At 33.1% G+C, this 23816-nt stretch overlaps 1 protein-coding gene across 3 annotated transcripts in view; it reads right to left on the minus strand.

The window, feature by feature from the left end:
* Nucleotides 1–23590, minus strand: part of Lim1 (LIM homeobox 1) — a 49105-nt gene extending 25515 nt beyond the window's left edge. For 2 of the 3 annotated variants that reach the window (XM_013312108.1, XM_013312107.1), the window contains exons 1-3: nucleotides 23353–23590; nucleotides 17711–17900; nucleotides 12796–13004 (exon numbers count right to left, since the gene is read on the minus strand). In XM_013312108.1, coding sequence (XP_013167562.1) covers nucleotides 12796–13004; nucleotides 17711–17900; nucleotides 23353–23368 — 415 coding nt within the window. In that variant the 5' untranslated portion in view covers nucleotides 23369–23590. The remainder of the gene's footprint in view (nucleotides 1–12795; nucleotides 13005–17710; nucleotides 17901–23352) is intronic. The other variant, XM_013312109.1, reaches the window with a different exon arrangement.
* Between the last annotated feature and the right edge of the window lie 226 nt (nucleotides 23591–23816).

Consider the following 23816-nt stretch of genomic DNA (forward strand, 5'->3'; position numbering starts at 1 on the left):
TCTATGTCAATTATAAAAAAAAACTACTTGTATTTGACCACCATAAAATTACCGTAACAATTACGACGCGTTGACTTGATGAATTTACAATCGCTGGTCTAAAACACATTAAACGAAGGACGATGAATAAAAAAATATGTCCATAGACAAGAGATCATAGACATTACGATCATAAACAATAGTTCGTGTAAATGAAAACAAAAAATCATCCTCACGCAAATGAGCGTAATCGCAAAATAAATAAAACATGGCGAACAAGTTGTCACATAATGACATACTTGACACTAATGATAGGTGGCTAGGGTTGCCACACGTCGATTGCATAGATTATTAACATACCAATAAAATCACTCCATTTTTGATGACTAGACTTAATTATCTACTTTATTACCTTAATAGCTGTCACCCGCGACTCGGTCCGCGCGGTATTAAAAAAACTTAATTAGTAACCTATGTGTTCTTCTAGACCTTTCTATATCTATGCCAAATTTCAGCGAGATTAATACAGCCGTTTTGGAGATACCTTCAAACAAACATCTATCCACACTATTCGCATTTCTAATATTACTAATATGAAGAAGAGGTAAGATTAAGTCGTTTTTATATTTTTAATATCTACAATAAGAACAAATGTTTTTTTAAGAACAAATATAAGATTTTCAATCTTTACAATGCTACTAAAAGAAAACCATACAAACGTAGGGAAACTTGTAAAAAATAAATTTTATAAGAAATTCAAGTCTAAAACTTTCTATATAAAGTTTGTGTGGCATTTTATAAGCTTGTAGCAATAAGATGATAAAATTGATGATAAGAAAAAAATCAAAAATGATTTACGACCATGATTATACAGATATGTAGTCATGGGCAACCTTATGTGGGCATGCGAAATCGCACAATGAGACAAGAAACCGACGCACGCGCAGCGCGCAGCACGCACCGTGCCCAATCGTAAGGCTTCAATGCAATGAACACGATGGATAATTTTGATGACTGCTATTAAAAAGCTTTCGAACTCGTCGACAAGAGTAAGGCATGTGTAATACACACATGTTACTGGCAACATTTAAATAGAATAAGATAAAGAAAAATAAATAAACAAATCAAAATGCTCTGTCTCTTGCCTTTTCTACCGACTGATAAGGATTTGTGCATTCATTAAAATTTAAATATTAATTTTGTTTTACAAAACGTCTTATAAGAGTGGAGATTATTAAATTCTACTTCATTAACGTATTATTTTGATGCTCACTGAAAATTATAAACTACGATTAAATTTGATAGCATGTAATTATATGCAACATTCGTATCGTCTACTGAACGGTAGAGAACCTACAGAGAACCTGAATACGCTATAATTAAAAGGGCCGAGCCAAACACGATCAATCTCGGCTCCATCTCCCCACTTAAAGTCAAAATAATAGATGGCCAACTCTAATGTCACTTTTTTCCCAACAGCCGACGTACACGAGTGAATTGACAGGTCATCAGCGACGGCGCAGGCGCAATGACGACGCTCTTTCTTTTCACCCGAGACGAACGACGCTAAAGAACTCCAGCGCATGCAACAACACTCAGATCTAATCCTTATACGGTAGCAGTAGAGGCGGTTATAGAGTGAAATGCGCACGCGTGTAAGCCTTTTGTTATCCAACAAATGCGCCTCCCGTTCGGTTCTTTTTTCGAAAGATAATCTTCGGCGGCCGAGGCGTGAAGGCCGACTGCCACACAACATGGCGTCGACAGGTTTCTTCCCGCTTTTTTACTTCTTTGTTCCTTTCCATTATTGTCTATAGATGTTTAGTTCCCGCCGTTCGATTTTTGAATAAGTTTTTCTTATTGTTTCGTTTTTCTTTTCGCATTAAGTCAGCGGCTTTGTGTTTGTGTTCCATTTATTTACATACAAGGTATCGGAGCGGAGAGCGATGAGCTATGACGGAAGATGATAGTTGATATTGGGAGTTTGATTTGTTCTCGGAACGATGGGAACATAAATGGAGTCCATCAAGGGATCACAACGTGCTGTCAAACGACTAAACACGGGCCGTGTTTAGTCGTTTCGCAGAAAACAATGATTTAGTGCTCATAAAAGGTTCGAAAACAATAAACCGGAGGAGGTCCGAATCGGAAGCCGGCGAACAATTGACGCATTTCGAGGCGTATTTCGATCACAATTGGAAAATATTTCAACCATAACGTCCAAAGAAAACCCATTTAATATGAGATGGTATCGCGTTAACATATACTTATATCTTTACCTACGTTGTTATAATAAGGAAATAAATCTTTGTTTATAAAAAGCAACGCCGAAATTGAAAAAAATATTCTGAAAGTATTCACTACTGTCTTTCTGCTCACTCATCAAAAGAAAAACCAAACAATGGTTTCTACAAGACAAACAATCCTATGGAATCGCTTTTTAAGCCTGCTACACATTTACAGATATAACTGAAAAGTCGAGTTGCACAGTCAAAACTTATGTGTGTAGCCAACATTTTAAGTGTCAATTATACAATTTTCATTTTTGCCTACACAGAAAAGTTTAACTGTGCAGTTAAAACTATACTGTTCGAACTGAAGGTGTGTAGCTGGCTTTATAAGTGAGCTATTCTGCTGTATCAATGGCAATAATTTAATGTCTTAAGCATCGTCTTTGAACATGAGTTTTCTGAGAAGCGAACTTCATTTACTAGCTAACGTAAGCAAACTGTTGTAATTGACACGTTCTAGAATCGATTGATTCATTACTAATTTACTTTTCCCTAACGCATACTGTAGAAGAAATTATATGCTTTGATTCAATTATCAACCTTGTTGGTCTACAATTAAGTCTATTTTCAATTACATAACATCAATCACATGTGATGTTTATGTAATGTGTGATTCAATTAAGCCTTTACAAGATGATCATAGGTAAATTGAATCTTAAATAAAAACGGTCAAGGTTTGTTTTTGCGTTGTATTTACGCGTAGTAAGGAAGCTGTGTAATGAGGCGTCTCGGCTTCGATTCCCCGATTCAGGCTATTAAAGTGTTAAGGTTAACTTGCAAAATGCCACGGTCGGTTTGTTGGCATATGTTTTGTATGAATGGTGACCATTCTGAGTGAACAAGCGTTGGATTGAGTATCGCATATCATTTATGCTCGTAAGAGTTACGGTTCTAAGAAATTTTCGATATTCCACTGTTTAACGACTTAGAGTCAATGACCTAAAGGAAACAGACTACTAATTATATTACGAAATTTTAAATTTGAAATAAATAATGTTATCATTAACTACAACATAATAAGTCTTAGACATTTATTAATTAGAATCCCTTGGAGCGAAAGACGTGCTTTCGTTACAAAGTTCAGTGTCAAAATGAATAGTGACGGGACACAAACGTCGACATTTTAGTAAGGCTAGTGTTGGGTGGATACACTGTCACATTTCAGGTTTTCTTCCTAACATAAGTAGCTTCGAAACCATCTTGTATGTGTATGATAAATTTCATCGAGATCCGTTCAGCTGTTCTGGAGATATGTTCAAACAAACATCCATCCAAACATTCGCATTTATAATATTAGTTAGAAGTTACATAGTTAGATTAAATTCAGGTACTTAAGTCAAGGTACGGATGTAGAAATTGCTCATAAAAGACGCATGTTGTATGTAGCATTTGGTAAATTCGAAAAATATGATAAAAAAATATAGAATCTTCATCAAGACACTCAGTAAAAAACCGAAAAATCAAGAAAAAAAAGGGCATGTTACTAATTCATTACTTATCTATGGTTGAGTCAAGTTTAACGACCAATTAATTGTTACTTAAGCAATCCCTTATTGTAGATTTCTCATAAAAAACATTAACTCGGTCATGAATTCTGTCATCATGTCATAAAAGGTCATTAATTTTTGCATAATTATGCAATCATTTTCCTATTAGCAATCAGACATTATGTTGAACGACCATACATATTCAAACAACGTACGATCATTACACGAACGATAATGAATATGGGACCAATAAATAACTCGATAGTTCCCCGGACAGAAGGGGGTCCAATTACATAGAGCTCTCCTGTAGTGTTATTCCTTTGCGATCGCCGGCCTTGTGATGTCGGTTTTTACACGATTAATCTGCTTTTTTGTGTACCTTAGAATACTAAGTGTCACCAGCAAGGAATATAAGTATAAAAAACGTAATTTTTCCAAAGATGACGACAATTTGTATCCAAAATGTATTTAAATTGGTTTAAGGGTAATTAATATTAAGAATAAAACTACGGATTTAGTTTCTTTGTAGATGATATATAAAATATGATATATATTACACTAGCTAAAGTCTGCGACTGCGTCCGCGTGGAATGAAAAAAAAAAAAATTAGTTCCCGGTAAATATTCCAATTTTTCTCACCTTTTAAACCTTCCCTAGACATCCACGAACATTTCAAGACCAAGATAAGGTAAATCCGTTCGGCCGTTCTCGAGTTTTAGCGAGACTAACGAACAACAATTCCTTTTTATATATATTATTACATGACACCAACGTAAATAATCGTATCTAACACTTTTACCATTTGCGTAATGTTTTATGTTTTTCAAATTATCTTGATATATTATTATATTTAATTTAATAGTGAAATAAAAAAGAATAGTTAAATGTCGCATGTTGCCTTTCCACTAAGAATAAAATCGTGATAATTATCCTAGAGAAAATGTTATTAAAAACTAAAATATACTTTTTAAACCTACGGTTACATTGCAAAAAGGTTACATACTTGTACATAACCAAAAATCCATCGAATATGCTCGAGTTTCAATTCCCCTTTTTTGACTGAACGTCGTAAGTTAGAAAAGTGTTATCTTCAAGGCTCCGTAGGTACTGAGGGAGGGACCCCACCCCATCCTCCGAAGGGTGCCTGTTGGGGTAGATAAGGAAATAATATTTCCTTTCCCTGTCAATTCAGACCTCGTTTCGCATCTAAATTTAGGATTTTTATTTAAACTAACTTTTGGATGAAAATTATGTTTTATCCATGATTTTGTTACCCAGAAAAACTTGTATTGGATCCGTTTATCCTACCAATATTATAAATGCTGTTTAGATGGATGGATAGATGAAAGGATGGATGTTTGTTTGACGGTGTCTCCAGAACGGCGGAACGGATCTCGAAGAGATTTGGCATACATATAGAACACACTCTGGAAGAACACATAGGCTACTAATTATTTATTTTTTTAATTCCGCGCGGACGGAGCCGCGGGCGACAGCTAGTGTTTAATATTATTCCGATAATAATTAAAATGTATCCTATGTGTGCCAAATATTCGTTATTGTCAGAATTATTCCAGTTTAATGAACTTGCGAGGCATCGAACTTTGGTAGCGCACGCTGGTCCAGAGTTGGACAAACGTTGCCCACACATCAATTTCACGCCAGTTACACGCGCACAATACCCGCGCATTAAAAACAAAAATCGTTTGAAAATGGAAGGCATTCTTTTTTTAAATCATTTTGTCGTATAAAGCCAGTTACAAAATTATAATTGTTTACAATATTTTAATTGTTTCTAAATCAAACGCAATTTACAAAATACATATGTCTCAAAAAGCTATATTTATTTGAAAAAAAAAAATTTACAAACATACTGTCTATTTTATTACATTATGGAAGAATGTAATGTGAAATAACCCTAGTGTTTTGACAAAATAACAATTACTGATAAACTCGTCCTAAATTCAAACCATCCAAATTACGCTAAAAGCCGAATTTAACCTTCGATACGTCGCCGACAATTACGGCTAATAAATTATAATTTCAATAATAAGCGTGTAACAAAAAAGTTTGAAGATGACCAAATTAGTGTGAGCTGTTTTGTATCATGATGTACATCAATTTAAGGAAATATAAAACATATGTTCAGAGGTCAGGTGAATTGGTTTTATATCGAAACGCAACACACGTACCGTAATAGCGATCGCTAACCCTCACTAGTGATTATGACGATTAAAGTCGATAACTTGCATCGACACCGGCTATTTGGTTAGTCTGTTGATTATCGATAATTTGCCTTCGGGGTACGCTTCTGATCGATTACGATTTTTTTTGTAAACCATACGTGATCTGAGCAATTTGCAACTAATACTTCCGTTAGGATTTCTTGGAACTTTTAAGATTTGTCTTAATAGTGATAAACGGAAACATCAGTAGATATTATTTTAAATTACTATAATTTGTCTATCCATAGTCTATGGTAACCATAGAGTTAAACGTTAACTAGTGTACAGAGATAAAACGTCATTAAATATTTAAATATGTTAATCTTCCTGTTCAGCTATTAGGTTTTTACTGATGTAAAATTTATTTAAAAACAAATTGCTATCCCTCACATTCTCTTTGGAAAAACAGAGACAACAATATTACATTGCGTATTCTTCTAACTTGATATCGGTTTTCTACAAAGTAAATTATAAATTACTTGATTTCATTTTTGAATTTCAAAATTGGAATACAATTAAATATAAAATACCTATTAATTATATTTTTTTCCATGAAAATGATTGTTCGGTTAATTACGAGTAGGAACGTCGAAGGTAGAGCGCACAAGAATGGAAACGGCTCATCTCGACATATTTTACTGCCTATAATTCTATTCCACGGCCACGTATAAAATAGAAACTCCAACTTGGAGAGCTTTCAAAAGCGCTACATTAAAACATCATAAAGATCCAAACATAAACGTTTACTGCGTCCAGTTTACGAGCGCGGGCTACCTATCGATCGTTTTGACGATAAATAAAAATTAATGGTCAGACATGGGGCAGAACTGGCGCTCTCTTACACAATCGTTGAGGATTCCAGATCAGTTCTGCTCCAAGATTCTGCTAATTTAACGTCCATGATGTTATGATGAACCACCAACGCGCTTTATTGGAATAGTAAATTAATATAACAAAACTGCCTTCTTTCGTACGCTTAGTAATAGATGGATTGCGTTAATGGTGACATGATTAAGAAGGAGTGACGACTGAGATGAAAGTAGATAGATTGATTTGGAGGACGTAAACCTGACACATCGACTCTACCTAAGTGGAACAAGGTCGATGATTTAAAAAAAAACTGCGTTCATTAGTAGAATTTGGATACTGTTTTAATCTTTGAAACATCACTGAGTAATTCAAACTGTATAATTCGTCTCATCTATATATATAAAAATCAATTGGTGTTCGTTAGTCTCGCTAAAACTCGGGAACGGCTGAACGGATTTATCTTATCTTGGTTGTGAAATGTTTGGTGGAGGTCTAGGGAAGGTTAAAAATGTGAGAAAAATTCGAATATTCACCGTCAACTAATTATGTTTTTTTATTTACGCGCGAACGGAGTCCTGGGCCACGGCTAGTTCAATATAAAATGATAAAAGAAGTTCATTAATTGATAATCAACCGATTATCAAATAGATCTATAATTACAGAGTCCGATATTAGTTTAGGAGAAATCAATAGCAAAACTAGCACATACTTGACGTATGTTCTTAAAAATAAATGATTGCCTGAAGCTAGTTATCTTTGAAATCAATGATCTTATTAGATGTTTAGATGAGTTTTGATATTAGTTTTTTGTGATTGACTACCGTTTATCAAAGACTAACTGTCCGCTACTTTTCTTCTACTGTAGAATTTAATAAAAACTTAATTAGTAGTCTGTGTGTTCTTTCAGACTCTACATATATGACTAATTTCAATGAGATCCGTGGAGGCGTTCTGAAGATTCAACAAATATCCATTTATCCAAACATTCGCGTTTATAATATTAGTCAGATTAACGATGTATAAAAAAAAAGAATATTTATTTTAACTAATTATATTTTAACTTTAAAAATATAAGACAATTGTTTAGTAATTATATAAGTTACTGAATAATATATAGAAGATTATATTTTAGGAAAAAACAAGAATTAATATTAAAGGGAATTCAAAACAGAATGTCGCTGCCAATCTTATTAACTCGATCGGTCCGTCGGATGCAGAATCGCGAATAACGACCCCAGCAACCCCCCGAGCGCAGGGGAGGGGGCGAAATGAGATTCTATCACTCTCCTCCATTCCACGCCGTTCGTGCTTTCTCTACGTGACTGTACATAGCAATATATGTAAAGAAATATCAACCTTCACTCGTAAGGAATAAAGTTCAAAATTCTTTGTACCAACAGCGTGGTATCAAGCTTTTTGTTTACGTCTGTAATTTGATGTTTTATGTTTTTTTATGTTCAGTCGACATTCATGTTTGTCGCCAGTTTGTGAATATTTGAAGTAAAATTCTAGAATAGTTTTGTTTCGTCTGTGGAACAATTTAAACTTTAGACTCTTGGACTAACGGATCGGTACGTCATTTGCCGGAGATTTATTTTTAAACATTTATAATACTGTTCCTTTTATTTGTTTTAAATTGCTAAAGGTAGAATAAAGTTAAAGCGGAACACAAACATTGGTTAAAGAAAAAAAAACAGATTCTTGAGAAAAAACGACAACTTTTTGTACTTTTTCATGACTTGGTTTGTTTATTTATCACAAATGTTAGTCTCTTTATCATCAGGAACTTCTTAATAAAATACTTGAGACTTACGTTTTAAGTAGATTAATGCATTTAAAATTTATAGGCTTAAATAAATTTAAAAATCTTAAACCGTTATTGGAGGAAAAAATATTTCCTTGTAACAGATCAACGCTGAAACTAATGAACCGGATTTTGATATTTTTTTTCAAATCAAGAACTACTCGTGCCAGTAATGACAAAAATAATACTTTTTTTTATTATAGTGCAATTTTTAATCTTACTCGGACAACGCTCTTTACCACAGTAAGATTTATAACAGTATTGCAAATAATTACTGAATTTCGGGAAACACATGAACGAACCTTTTAAAAAAAGAAATAGAATAAAAAAATATCATTTTCAACAGAAATGTGTTGGCAGTTAAAAGGTTGAATATAGAAAAACACCGAACTCTTAAAACATAACAAATTTAGGGGATCGAGAAAAAACTAGTCGTATGTAGGGGTGTGCGAATAATTCCAACTTAGGAATACGTTCGAATATTAATATTCGTATCTATTCGATTCGAACGATATTCGCACACCCCTAATCGTATTTTCTCACAACGAAATTTCACTGTCATGTATAATTGTTTGTCTTTTTTTTAAAGAGAATGACAGATAGCAATGATATAGAAATGTTTTTAAAGTTAGAACTCACAGTGATTGAGATTTTGACTATTGATCTTGCGCAATCATTTAACCCTCTCCCTGCTGACATCAGCGGCATTGCGCGTCAGAGCTTGCCCATTCTAACCAAAACATATCATAGCCCCCGTTCGGTTGCTGGAAAAATAGCCCGCAGCATGGATACAGTTATTACCTAAGGGCTTTACCAATATCGGGGTTCAGAGATTGTTGAGAGTTTAAAATCAATAATGTTTTAAAAATGTACGCCGAAAAAACACGTTTTAGGGACTGTAGGATTCATAATAACTAAAATTTCAACTTCCATTAAAATATTTATAAAATGTATTACTTATGAAACAGATTTGTTTCAATTGTTAATGACAATATTCTATTTTTCTATTTTTTTGACAAGATACTAAAAGAACTTTTTTGTATAATATAAAAGAGCATAGAACTAGAAATAATAAATAGCGTAAATACATCACAACCCCAGGCGCGGCGCGGCGCGTGCGTCTGATTGATAAGCGTTATCACGGCACGCACCCGGAGGCCCGGCTGCCTCGCGCAGAAGACGCCCCTACACAGGGTAGCTATTACCACAGTAGTTTTTTTTTAATAAATATTAAAGACATTGGAAAATAATCTTTAATGCTTTTCAACCAAAGGAATGTTTTTTTTTAGATATATGTACATCTAAAAATTTGGTATATACCTAAAAATGTTAAGTCTACTTTATTTATATTTATTATAAATTTTTATTGTATAATTTTTTACGTATGTGCCTAAAAAAATTCCTAACAGAATATCTGTTCTTGACATATTTAATTTTCTTTTCTTTGCAAAGTAGTAACACCGCTTATAACATACTATTAATTTGGCATAAAGATAGATTCTGTGCATGGCTAAAAAAGGTTGGATAAACGAATTAACGGTATCAATAACCGCGTAAGCTTCTTATCCCCTGTACGGGGTTTGCAGTTCCCGGCCTAATCTCCTCGTCCAAGGGCTTAGAGCAGCCAGTGGAAGTGATTTCTTGTTGCTGTATCATATATTCCAATCGTTCGGAGGGAGTTTTATCGGACGTAAATATCACGATCCCCTCCTTCGACCTGCCAAAAGACGCGCGAAATACTAGTAAGAATAATTATTTCTTTTTCAAATTTTGAATTTGGAATAGTTTTTTTTTCTGCCAGACGTTTTCGTGTTTTTTTGCAGTTTGGTCTCTAATAATAAATACCCAAAATACAAAATAGTTTTTTTATAAAAAAAATGTAAAAATCAAAATGAATATATTACTTTTTGGTGCAAATATACGAACATACTACTGTTCTAATTAGAAATGATTTGAATAAAATGTTATAAAATAATAAAGAAAATGCTAATGGTATACGTAAATTTCTAGCTGGCCAGTATTGAAATGTTATGAAACCACATTTCTACGTGTTAGATTCGAACGCATGCAAATGAGGTGTTGTCGGATATTCCGACTATAAATAAATCAAAATTAATCTTCATCATAAATGTTAATGTGGACCACTGGCTGTGTTAAAGTGAACACGAAAACATGGGAAAGGAACAAAACATTTTGTTATATCGCATTTTTTTTATTTTTAGTGCTACAAAAAACTATTCGTTAAATTATGATGTAAAGAAGCGATAAATAGTCATAAAATATTAAAGTTGGGAATAAAATAATTTTATGCTGATTTATTCCGCGAATTTAACAGTGCCAAATGTACTAACTTAGTTAAACTTAAGTTACATAAAAGAAAAACAAGTAAAGATATTGGTATATTCAAGCATTCACATAATTCAGTTTTTACTGTACAGACGGACTGTTTAGTTTGCTCGTAAGTGTGTAGGCGAAATTTAAAAATACAGTCAAACTGTACAGTTCTCAGTCTTGTCAATACACTTTCAGTTTAAACTGAACTGTCTTACCGTCCAGTTAAAACTGTACAGTCACAAATGAAGACGTTTAGCAGGATTTATGTATTTAGTACCGAAGATATGTACATATGTAGAAAAGTAGAATATGCTTACTTATAATTGAACCGACTTCAAAAAAGAGGTTGTATGTATTTTTGTTCTAGAATATTATATTTTAACTAGAAAATAAAGACGTTTTAAAAATATGAAGCCAACGTCTTTTATAACGATTGCGTAAAATATGTAGAGAAAATAAATCAAAAGGCGTTAGGGTTGTGTTGTTTGCGTTGCCGTGGCCACAACATGTGCGCGCCCGCGGCGCCGCGTGTTTACGTTGGGTAATTGTGTTTAGACATTGTTAGAGTGGAATAATACGGCAAATATTGCCCGCGGAATAACTACGATGATGTAATGGACCGGGGATAGAAATGTACTTTAATTATACTCATTTTATATAAGTTTACTAACTGCCAATTGTTTGAAAATATGTTGCCGAAAAAGAGAAGTAAAATAAATCATAAAGCTACTACATTTGTCCACAAAAAGGATATCCGCATTATAAGTAAAAAAAATTGTCGTACTTATAAAATATATTCAAATTTCCACAAGTTCACGACTCTTGTCTGAACTGCCAACAGTTTTTTGTGGCTCACGCCAAGGCATTGCCTTTGACAATGAGGCACACGTAAAAAAAGATGTTGTCTACTCCACTACCGCGTGGAGACGTGGCTGATGTGTAATTCAGTTGGCGTTTTTTTAACATCATTCGTTTTGTTTCTTTTTTTCAACGTTCGATTCGGTTACGGTTCGTATTGATCGAAAAATCCGATTTCAAAATGGGCGCTCCGAGAATTTTATTGTTGCCAGCGATACGTTCTTAAACAATAAAAAACTCTTTTTTAATCTGTGAATGCAATTCTCACATGTCACGTTCGAATATCGAAGGGGACTCCGGTCATGTTTTAGAAAAGTAATTATACGAAAACGATTGGCTCCGAATCGCGGCGAGGACAATAAAAGACCTAATTTATTTTTTTCATGCGGCAACACCGCCTTGTGTTGCGAACGTGATAGCGTATGTTGTTTGATTGGTGTTGCGTAAATATCAACTCCAATAAGACCAGTGCAATTTCAAAGCAATCTGACAGTTGACAGATCCTATTTTACGACACTCGACCACAATGTCGTCACACAACGAAATCTTAATAAAGAATAAATACAACTAAAATAACACAATCACTCATTCTGTCATATAATAATGTACCTACTAAATAAAATACATATTATAAACATATCAGCGTTCTCAAGTAGAAATGACGATTACTAATCGATAAAAAGCTCAGGATCAAATAAAAAGTACTGTAAAACACAGTGTTACATGGAATTATGCACAGATAATATTAATAGGTTTGAGAAGTAACATGTATATTAAGCCGTGAATAATCTCATTACATTACTACTTAACAAGTAGCAGTTAACTTAACAGTAATTAGATTCGTTTATCTTTTTTTATTGTTATAAAGCAGATAATCTTGAAGTAACTAACGCCATCTATACTTATTTAACATAAAACGTCTTAGACAACAACGCCATCTAGTATATTTTGTAAGTTATTAATCTTTGAAAAATATTTCATGAATCGAACTCTAAAGAAATACTCACAATGCGTTGGCGCCTTCCCAGCTAAGTAATCCTCTTTGCAGATAAACTTGTTATCATCCAGCACGTACAACTCCTCCCCAGTAGAGAGCTGTTTGCGGCAGACCAGGCACGTGAAGCAGTTAAGATGGAACACCTTTTCTCTTGCCTTCCGCACCAGGTCAGACGGCGAGATGCCATGCCCACAACCGCTGCATTTTGTACCGTATCTCCTGCGGAAAAAGGCACAAATTAATATGTTTTCTTGATTAAATACAAAAGCATATTACCGAGATATTCATACAGAATTATGATATCTTTTTAATTTAAATTTCAATTCAAGCATAAACTTTTTGTAAAATGCACGTAATTTTTTAAAGCTGTAAAAAGTGACGTTTATAAAAAATATGCTATTAAAATAAAAAAATAAAATTCTTTTTCAAAATGGAAGCTGCAATTCTACATTCGAAAGTAGCAGATTCGTTTTTAAATGTAACCAAGAAACATAATAAAAGAAATCAGATCCGGTCCCTGCCGTGTTGCCATAAAAATTAATCCCATCTAATTATCGACGCAGGTTACCATATTTCATCTTTATTTTTCACTTTCACCATATCAATGAGTACTTTTAATAAGCATATTGTCACACAGAACTATACCTTACTAGTTTAACTTTAAGGTTAACAATTTATTGTACTTTACGTTGTTTTCTTGGAACACACGTTTTTTATTAAAATTACATATTTTTTTATATCTAGGGGATGAAAGTTTGTATAGGGGTACTAGGTGTCCGTGGCCGCGCGGGATTTAAACTTAATTAGTAGCCTTTAAGTTCTTCCAGACCATGTTCTACATCTATGCCCATTCATCCATACATTCGCATTTATAATATTAGTAAGATGTAAGGTTTTTGTGAATGTATGGTCGAATTGTCTTTTAAGTTAAATAATTAGCCTAAATAATTAAAATTGCAACCAGAATACAGTATATCAAACGAACTAAGTCACGGTTACAGATATTTTGTTATAAAATAGTCAAACTTATACAACATTAAAATATCACATAGCACGAACTGACATTTGACATATATAAACGTAATAAATTAAAAATTAAATTTCACTTTGACTAATGAAACCAAATTTTGATATCCAGCAACACATTGGTCACATTCACCTGTGCCATAGAACGCGGAAATCGGACATAAATTGTTTTAAATAGCAAAATAATCCTAATAATTTATATATATTATATGGTGATACATCGAATAGAACATCGTAAACATAAAACGTAACACGGATGCGAGGATAGTAAAAAAATAATCTAAAATCACGTTAGAATCGATCTTTTCTTTCATCCGCTTGATTGAGTCCGACTTAACAACCAGATTTAACGAAAAAAAAAATGAGTCGCCGCTGACAAATTTTATGTCCGTCCAAGTTAAAATATTAATCGTAAATATAATTTAGATATCACTTCTAAAAAACATGTTATCGACAAGCCATCAGAATATCGATGTATTGAAATATACGCAGCTTCGAAGTCATTAGGGTCAATAATGGATGTACAATGAAACGATGAGTTATGGCGTTAAATGTATGCAAACGTTCGGAAATTAAAGCGATCTCAAAAAAATATCGACGCCTCTTATACAACTAGGGATGTTATCAAAATATCGATAACAACGATACTCGATATTTTAGATGACTACAAGAACTATAAATATTGTCAAATTATTAATAGAACTATTTAGTTCTTAATAGATATTTACTACTAGAAAAGTACTAAAACTGTTGTTTATAAAAATTCATAGTTTACATTTGTAAGATGAGTATACTAATTTCCAACTCGTACAGTGTCTACTAAATATTTCTCCATAAACATAAAAGAAAAAGAATATTAAGAAAGTATATATAAGCAGAAAAGTCGTGTCTTTTAAGATCAAAGAAATGACTCACAAAGCGCAAGAGAGACGCGAAATTCATATTTAATGGAGTTCTTAAATAAATTAGAACATCAAAATTATTATTTTAATCGTAAAGAAGCACCTCCCTAGTGATTACCAATCGGTAGTGTAGTAGCGTTAACGAATACAACACTAATAACTGTTCGTAGATTATCGAATACGGAACGACGCGGACGCTCAACGGTATCCGTGAGTGATGTACTTAATCCTTCATTTTTAGGTCAATACCAAAGTCGATATTCTCTTTGATACCTATTAAAATCGATTGTTATGTCAACCGATCATGCTATTTTATCTGTTGACACGCAATTTAAACATTTTTGGCATTCATTTCATGTCAATGTTAGTGGGCAATTAACGAATTACGAAATCGATTAAATTTTATTTGGATTTATGGGTTAGTCATATAACTTTAAATACTGGCCTACCGATATTGAGACACTAACTGATAATGACAAACATACTCAGAGTTTTAAGTGGTCGCTAAGCGTTACTCTCAGTATAGATTTACTAATGATAGTCCCTTATCCTTATAGCTGGCAATAAAACACTGTAGAAGTAGAAAATACGTATAAAAGTAGAGTGGACGTGTGTTCAAAAAGTATTTGATGTTTGAACTCCATACTATGCGAACTTATCAATCTATCTTGTCATTCACAAAATAACTATTTAAAGCTCCGCGATGGAGTACTGGCCACAAACACAAACAGATGATAAACTCTATTTTATTATTTAAAAATAAATGTTTTTTCTTTTTTAAGAAAACCACATAACACACGAACGACGAATGGTTATGCCAGGATGTTTCTTAAATCTTTTTGGTTTAAAGTAAAAGCAAAGACACAAAAATATTGCGGTTAACCAATACAAGGAGAGTATGCCGTGGACAGACATAGTATTTATATAAATATAGCCGTCCGATTTGCATAAGCGACAGAGGCCGTATGAATTATACATGAGATTGATTTTGCTTGCTTGTGATGTGTCGCGTCGTGTTTTTTCATGAATTAAAAGTCATAACTAACAAAGAAAAATTACTTAATTTTGTCGCACGTCGATTCATTAAATTATTACAAAATAAACGCATAGATTTCTAATACTAACTGTTACACTAATGGACTGTTGAACACTCCTAAGGTAAGCGAACAATAAAAGATAACTTATTTTTTTAATAACAAAAATAAAATTGTTATAGTCAATACAGTACAGTGTTGCCAAAATAAGGTATGTCTTTTTCATATTTCAAAATGCAAACAACAATTATAGGAACACGAACGAATATTTTTTCTTTCAGATTTGGCTTGCCCCATATCTGACTATAGTATCGTGCCAAAGAACTAAATGTGGACAGACGACGTAACTTGATAACATCTTCATAAAAAGCTATTAATAGCTTTCCAGATACGCTATATCTAAAAGAACAAATTTAAATGAATATTAACCGTGGGTTTCTGAGACCGAAATCCTCGTTTAAAACACATTGTTAACTCTGTTTTATCAAAGATAATGACAGGTATGATAATACGTTTTATGCAGAGATTTTATTTTCAGAAACCAACGGTAAATTTGCTAGTCAAAAACTCTGTTTGATGGACTTGAGTTAAATTGAAAATATTTATTGAATTTTTTTTATTGCACTTGTCCATTTATTGATGGCCAACAAATTATAAATAAGTTTTTAAGGAAATATCGTGAACTTTTTCTTTATAAAATTATAAAGTAAAATAAAAACGGTATACAAAATGAAATCATTAAGACAACGGAAGTTGTAAGTGAACTGCTTTCCGCTGTTGCCTGACCTGCGACAAAATTACTCTTTTTATGTTATTTTGAAGCGCCATACGATTTAACAATCTAATAGTAGGGGTTTTTACTTAAATTGATGCTTAGACAAATGACAGTCAAATGCAGGAATCGTCAACGGGTGGTCTAAACTTTTAAATCTTACTAATATCTTACTTCTTACTACCGTTGTAAATGAGAATATTTGGATGGATGTATGGATGTTTGTTTGAAGATATCTCCAAAACGGCTGAGCATATCTCGATGAAATTTGGCATGGCCGTAGAACATATTCTGGAAGAACACATAGACTACTTAGTTTTTTTTTATTCCGCGCGGACGGTGTCGCGGGCGACAGCTAGTATAAAATAGAACTTTTACTTTTAATAATATTTTCCTACTATCATAGACAATAGAGTGATCTCTACTCTATGATTTTACTTGAATGGTTATTTAACAACCTACTATACGAATTAATAGGTTTCGCATGATTTAGGAACATTTCTCAAATATTATGAAGACTTCCTTATTGGGTTTTATTTATAAGTTTTGAATATGATAACCAGTGAATCAAGACAAATTATTAAATTGTTTAACTAAAAAATTATAAGATTTTTCGAGTAGATCCTTTATAACAAGCTTTAAACAACGTTTAAACACTTAAACTACGCACACATTTTACACTTCAACTACGTATATAGTTAAGGAATAAATAATTATGTAATTAACAACAGGTGTCATAGTGCCGACCACTTACAGGTCAACTTTGTACCAAAGTTAAAAGCGATCTTTGTTCATTCTATTTGTAAACGGACAGGGAAATAATTGATTATAATAAAAACTGTTGGCTTCAAAACCTTTTTAATAGAAAAAAAAAATTCGACAACCAACAAATTTTTAACACGTCAATAGCTGAAAAATTTGTTTACATTAAATTACAGTAAGAAAGAACTGGCCACTAAAATTTTATGATTACGTTAACATTTGAAACATAAGAAATTATTTCATCAATCTATGAAAGGAGACCTATTTTTTAATAGTAAAAAGTCGTTAATGAGTAGGATGTTATCCAATTTCACTTAAACAGCTAAGAAACCGTTAAACATAGCATGTTGCAAGTTAAAACTTAGCAAATGCTTCATTCATACATACTATATACTCAAGAAGTTTGTTGGCATCATCCCGTGAACTGACCTGAAGAAATCATTCCTGCAGAAGAGCTTGTTGTCCCTAGAGTAGCACTTGTCGGCGAGTGGAGCGCGGCAGTCGGCGCAGCGTACGCACGCTGCGTGCCACGCGCGCTCCAGCACGTGCAGCAAGAACTTGTCCAGGATCGGCTTCTCGCAGCCGGCGCAAGCCATCGCGCCGCCTGCCTCGCCGCGTCCTACATAACAAACAAGAATATTAATATCTATAGTCCAGACTATGATATTACATTCAAGATCCATTAGTCCATACATCTACTCAAGATCCAGACTAGACCTTATAAAGACCTTCATAGCATCATTTCTATAGTAAAATCTTCAAGAGACCAGACTTGATAAGAATAGGATAAAGTAGTGAAGTACTCATAGCTACCATGCATAAGCTTAAGATTAACAGATTTACTTAACGGAATTACTGGATAATATGCATATTGTTGGGAAGAAAATCCGAAAATGTGGCAGTGTATTAACCGAACACTAGTCTTACTAAAATGTCGACGTTTATGTCCCCTCACTATTCATTCTGACACTTGACTTTGTAACGAAAGCACGTCATTCGCGCCAAAGGATTCTAACTAATAATGTCTGAAAATATATATGTTTTATACCTACTTAGTATTTGAATTTATCTATGTATATGTCTGATTAACATTTTATATCTGTATCTTATTTCTTACTAATATTATAAATGTGAATGTTTGGATGGATGAATGTTTGTTTTAAGGTAGCTCAGGAACGGCTGTATGGATCTCGTTGAAATTTGGCATAGATGCAGAACATAGTCTGAAAGAACATATAGCCAACTAATTAAGTCTTTTTTTTAATTCTGCGCAGACGTATTCGCGGGCGACAACTAGTCTATTAATTTATGTTGTAATTAGTATAATCTGTATCAAATGTTTTAATGTATCGTAAATTTTCTTCTTTACATACATTAGATATGCATTTAAACACGTAATATCGGCAAGACCGGAAACTAAACGATGCAGGTTTGTACAAAATATTAACCGGATATGACGTGTGAAACGGGTACCATTTTTTTTAAGTATAAGGAATTTTAACTTTATTTTATTAATCACATGCTCCTTAATTAAAACTTAGGTGAATAATATATTAAACTAGCTGTCGCTTGCGACTCCGTCCGCACGGGATTAAAAATAGATGTTGACCGATTCTCAGACCTACTCAATATGCTCACAAAATTTCATGAGAATCGGTTAAGCAGATTCGGAGGAGTATGGGAACTAAAATTGTGACACGAGAATTTTGTATATAAGATATTAATGTTGCTGTCCGCGACTCCGACCTCGCGGAAATAAAAAAAAGCTTTATAACCCATAGTTTTTCCAGGCTAGTTTCTACATCTATGCTAAATTTCAGCCGTTTTGGCGATACATTTTAACGAACATCCCCATCTAAACATACGCATTTATAATATTATTAATATGTAACTTAGGGACAATACCTATGACATATCATGATAAACGATATAATCGCCAAAGTAACAAAAAAACTCTGCAAATAAAACGCTGGGAGAAATTAAAAGATAATCAACCTCCTTGTCTGTAATTTAAAACTATTTAACCTTTACGATTAAGTTTTAAGAAACTACGTAAATTACTCGTAGCAATGTTTTAAGGTATAATAAAACTTAAGTCCAGTCTTATATCCTGCGTCCCTCTCATCCCAGTACGATAGACAGAGATGGAGTTCTTGGAATAGAAGTGCCTAGCCCAGTAAATCTAGGCTATGATGGAACGGTTGCTTGTTACGTTTGAATTTACTATATTTATACAATACTTCATAAAGTTGGTAGCCTGCTAGAAACATAATGGGATTGCGTTATTACGATCGATAAAGGTTATGTTGAATAAAATTTTATTAGCATATGTTATTGCTGGGTACTGTACATATTGCAGGAAATATGTGTGTTTTAGAACGAACAATTTACAAACCCAATGTAAGAATTGTTTCATTTAAGAATGCTACAATGAAAGGCACAAATTTACTATGAAGAAAACTATAGGATTTTTATCCCTATAATCTTACTAATATTACAAATGCAAATGTTACGGAGGTATGGACGGATATTTGCTCGAAGGTATCTCCAGAACGGCTGTATAGATCTTGCTGAAATTTGGCATAGATGTAGAACATAGTCTGGAGGAACACATTGGTTACTTATTAAGTTTTATTTTTAAATTTCGCGGTGGGGGTCGCGAGCTACAGATAGTTAATTACAAAATTAACATGGACTTTAGGCTTGAAGCCGGTAGCCCAATATTTTAAAGCCTTTTGCATTTTTTGAAATGAGTTCCTAAATATTATACTATATACCTGATCTGATTTTAGATATCGTAATAAAGCAAGTTATTGTTATGATATATTCATTTATGCAAACATATGTTCCTCTTAAAAAACTTTAATTGCCATATAATCTCATGCGATTGTGTCCTAACACTTCGTTAGCGAGGAACTCGACCGTGTCATATTAACAGGATTTTTTCTTGAAAGCCGTTTTCGAACGTAACATTTGACATTTATTGGTCAAATTTATGAAGGTCGCCAGTTTTTTAATATTCCATATTCGAATGGGGACGTGCGATTGGTCTCGCGTCATTTCAGACGCGTTCAGAAACATGGTGCCGCGATTCTACGGCTCATTTTAAAATAACTACCGTAAGTGAGATAAACTGAAAAGAAACAATTAATAAAATTGAATAACCTATAGACTGTATGTATTACTAAAAAATACATATTTCGAGAACATTCAATTTGTAAGTTGTTGTGTGTAAATCTATCCAAAAGTCCGCGATTGTTCTTATAATCTCCGAAACGGCTGGACGGATTTTGACAGGACTTTTATTGGAAGTTAGCTAATGTTTTTTAAAATGTAACATTGGCTATTTTTAATTTAATTCAAGCTTCCGAAAAAAAATTAAAAACAAATTTGAATATAGAATATAGATTCCATCAGTTCAAATCCGTTAGCAATAAACCTATTAAATTAATTATAACAATATCGCCATAACAAAATGTAAGGTGCGACTATCCGAACGAGTTAAACATTTACAGATTATAAAAACAACAAAGTTGTCTATGGATGTCAATAAAAACATGTTAATAACTTTCCCATACGCATATTTAAATGACAAGAAGTTATTAAATTACATTTTAACGTGGTTGAGTAATGTTTGTCTTCCAATTAACCGGGAAACCGCTGAACCAATTTCCATGTGAAGTTGAGGATCCGGGCTTATTAGCTGGCAACATTGAGACATAGAGCAGGCAACATTTCAACAGACAGATGCAGTACAACAATGTAAATTTTCACATTATTTCTTCAACTACTTTTGTCTTTACCACTATTTTTAAAATGACGACTTATGTTTGTTAGAGAAGCAATTATATAATTATGAAGTGTCAATTATTAAAAGGATAAGGGTACGGATATCACGTTATAGATGCGTTGTATTTAACTGACGGAGAAAAGAATGCACAAAAGGCTGATTTAATTCTCTTTATTCTCTCTGTCTACCTCTTTACTCGATGACTCCGCAACGGTACAACACATCTTATTGAAATTTGGCACAGATATAGAACATAGTCTCGATTAACATATGAGATACTTTTCATCCTTTTTAGGGTTCCGTACCTCATAGGAAAAAAACGGAACCCTTATAGGATCACTTTGTTGTCCGTCCGTCTGTCTGTCAAGACACTTTTTCTCCAAAACGCGTGAAGGTATCAAGCTGGAATGTATATCAAATGTTCAGGACTGCGGTCGCTAGGTGCTGTGAAAAAATAAAACTTCTAAGCCAACCCAATCAAAAGATACATATTTCGCAAATTTTTTTTAATGGTGCGCAGACGAAGTTGGAGGATATATAGGTATTATTTATTAAAAAAATATAATTTTAGTCAAGTAACGGAAAAGATAACAATTATTTTAAGTCAATAATGTTGGTTGAAAAGATAATTACTACATGGGACAGTTTTTTTTTAATTTAAACAAAAAATAACAACAAAAAACTTGGCACGCGTATCCGTAAAGAGGAGTTAAGTGCTTTAAGTAGGTATTTCATTGTTTAGTTGAATAGCGTTTAACAAAAACTTGAAAAAGTTTTGCTTTTTAAATTAAAAAAAGATAAGAGGTGTTCTTAAAGAGGTTTTATGTTGTGGCATATTTAATCCGCTTGGCTTTACCTCGTTATGTTTTTAAAAATACAGTTTTAACTTTTTAATTTGTAACAAAGGTTACTGGCCATCTTATATGAAAGTTGGAGAAGAATGCTTTTGAAGTCTTTTTTTTTGTGAAAACAAAGGTGTTACAATGCTAGCCTTTTAATCTTTAATCGCATTTAATTCATATTTCGTTAAGTTATGGTTATTTTACATAATCTATGCTATACGTTTACATAACTGTTTTTTTTTACATGCCTTACCATAAAAAACTAGGACAGCGTTTCAATTACATTTTAAAGGTAGGTTATTTGTGACCAAATATAGTTGATTTTAGTGTGAATTGTCGATTATTAACTCCTCGTTGGTGAGATCTAGAGATGTAGCCAGTTGCGCTAATATATTTTTTTAATTGATACCTATAGTGTGTAACAAGTTGACATACCCGGCGTTGCTTGGCTGACCTTCGTATTAAAAATTAATATTTAACCTTTATCTATGTTATTTCTAAATAATGACAATAATCGGTAATATACTTCAAATAGGTTGTCTATTGTTTTATTATCGTCCATTTTTAATCTGTTTTTTTTGTTTATGATATATCAATTTTAATGACCCCATCCTACCTGTCTATCATAATTTTAACACGTTAACAATGATACGATTTGTTTATGGTTATCAGGACAAATGAATAAAGCCTTTTTATCCTATAACGTTTAGTTTTATCGTATACAGTACTATGAAATTATTGATTAGACTTGAGATTTACAGATTTCGAATTTGGTACAGTACTTTGTTAAATTTCTATTTGATACTAGTGAAAATAATGATTTTATATCATTAGAATTTTAATACAAATATTTGTAACGCGAAATGTTAGAAAATTATAAAACAAATAACATATGTATTATATTTTTAATCTATACTTTAAAATATTTTTTTAAAACAAATTAGAAATCACGCGAGTCCTTCTAAAGGACAGATTTTGTTAGTTAATATGCCTTTAAGTAACATAACTGTATGTTGTATTTTTCTTTAGATGAAAAGCGATAGATATTACAGAGGTTTAGGCCTAGCGCGTACCTTTAGGCCTAACCGATGTTAAGTCTAATTGATTAACTAAATATAGTTAACATTATAATGCACTAATTCTCTTAATTTCAATAATGTATTATATGCAAGACAATTTTTTTTTTTAATATCGTCTTTTCTCAGTTAATTAACGGTTTAGTTGTGATAAGCTTTGCAATATCTTCATGCAAATAATAAGGTTGCTATTTTCACTAATTGTAACAAAATTAAACTTAGTCGACTAAACCAAAATGAATTGTAACAAAAAATAATTTCGTTTTAGGCACACCGGAGTGTTAAGGAAAGAAAACTTAGCAAACTTAATCATAACTTAACTTAGATAAGTTAAAAAAATAAAATAAAAAGCAAGCAAACAACCTCCATACGTCGGCATCCCAATTCACATTCACAGTTCCGTCCACAAAGTCGAAGATATAATTTTTTTTTTGTAATTTTTAGTTTATTGCAAACCGACACTGACTTTTACCAATGTGGTGCTGGTGGAAGGGGGCATGGGCCCCCCGTCCTGTAGCAAGGAAACCCGCCACTTCGGCACCTCTACACGGCACTTCACAGACACAACGCGACTACCGCGCGGATCTTACGTTTGACACGCGCGCCGTCCGAACGCGTACTGAACAAAAACCTATAGCTTTTTTCATGTCACACAAACAGTGATGAGACAGAGATATATGAAGCTTTTAAGTTGGAGAGAGAGGGAGTTGGTAGCGAGGTGTAGGAGGCGTGGTCGAAGCGAAGGGCCACTAGCGAGCTAGGGGGTGTTGCCCGCAATGTACTCTAGTAGGTTGTTTTTTGTGCGTTGTGCGCGGTAGTGGGATTTC

Source organism: Papilio xuthus, unplaced genomic scaffold (assembly GCF_000836235.2).
Source record: "Papilio xuthus unplaced genomic scaffold, Pxut_1.1 DF827679.1, whole genome shotgun sequence".
In the NCBI taxonomy this organism is placed as follows: domain Eukaryota; kingdom Metazoa; phylum Arthropoda; class Insecta; order Lepidoptera; family Papilionidae; genus Papilio; species Papilio xuthus.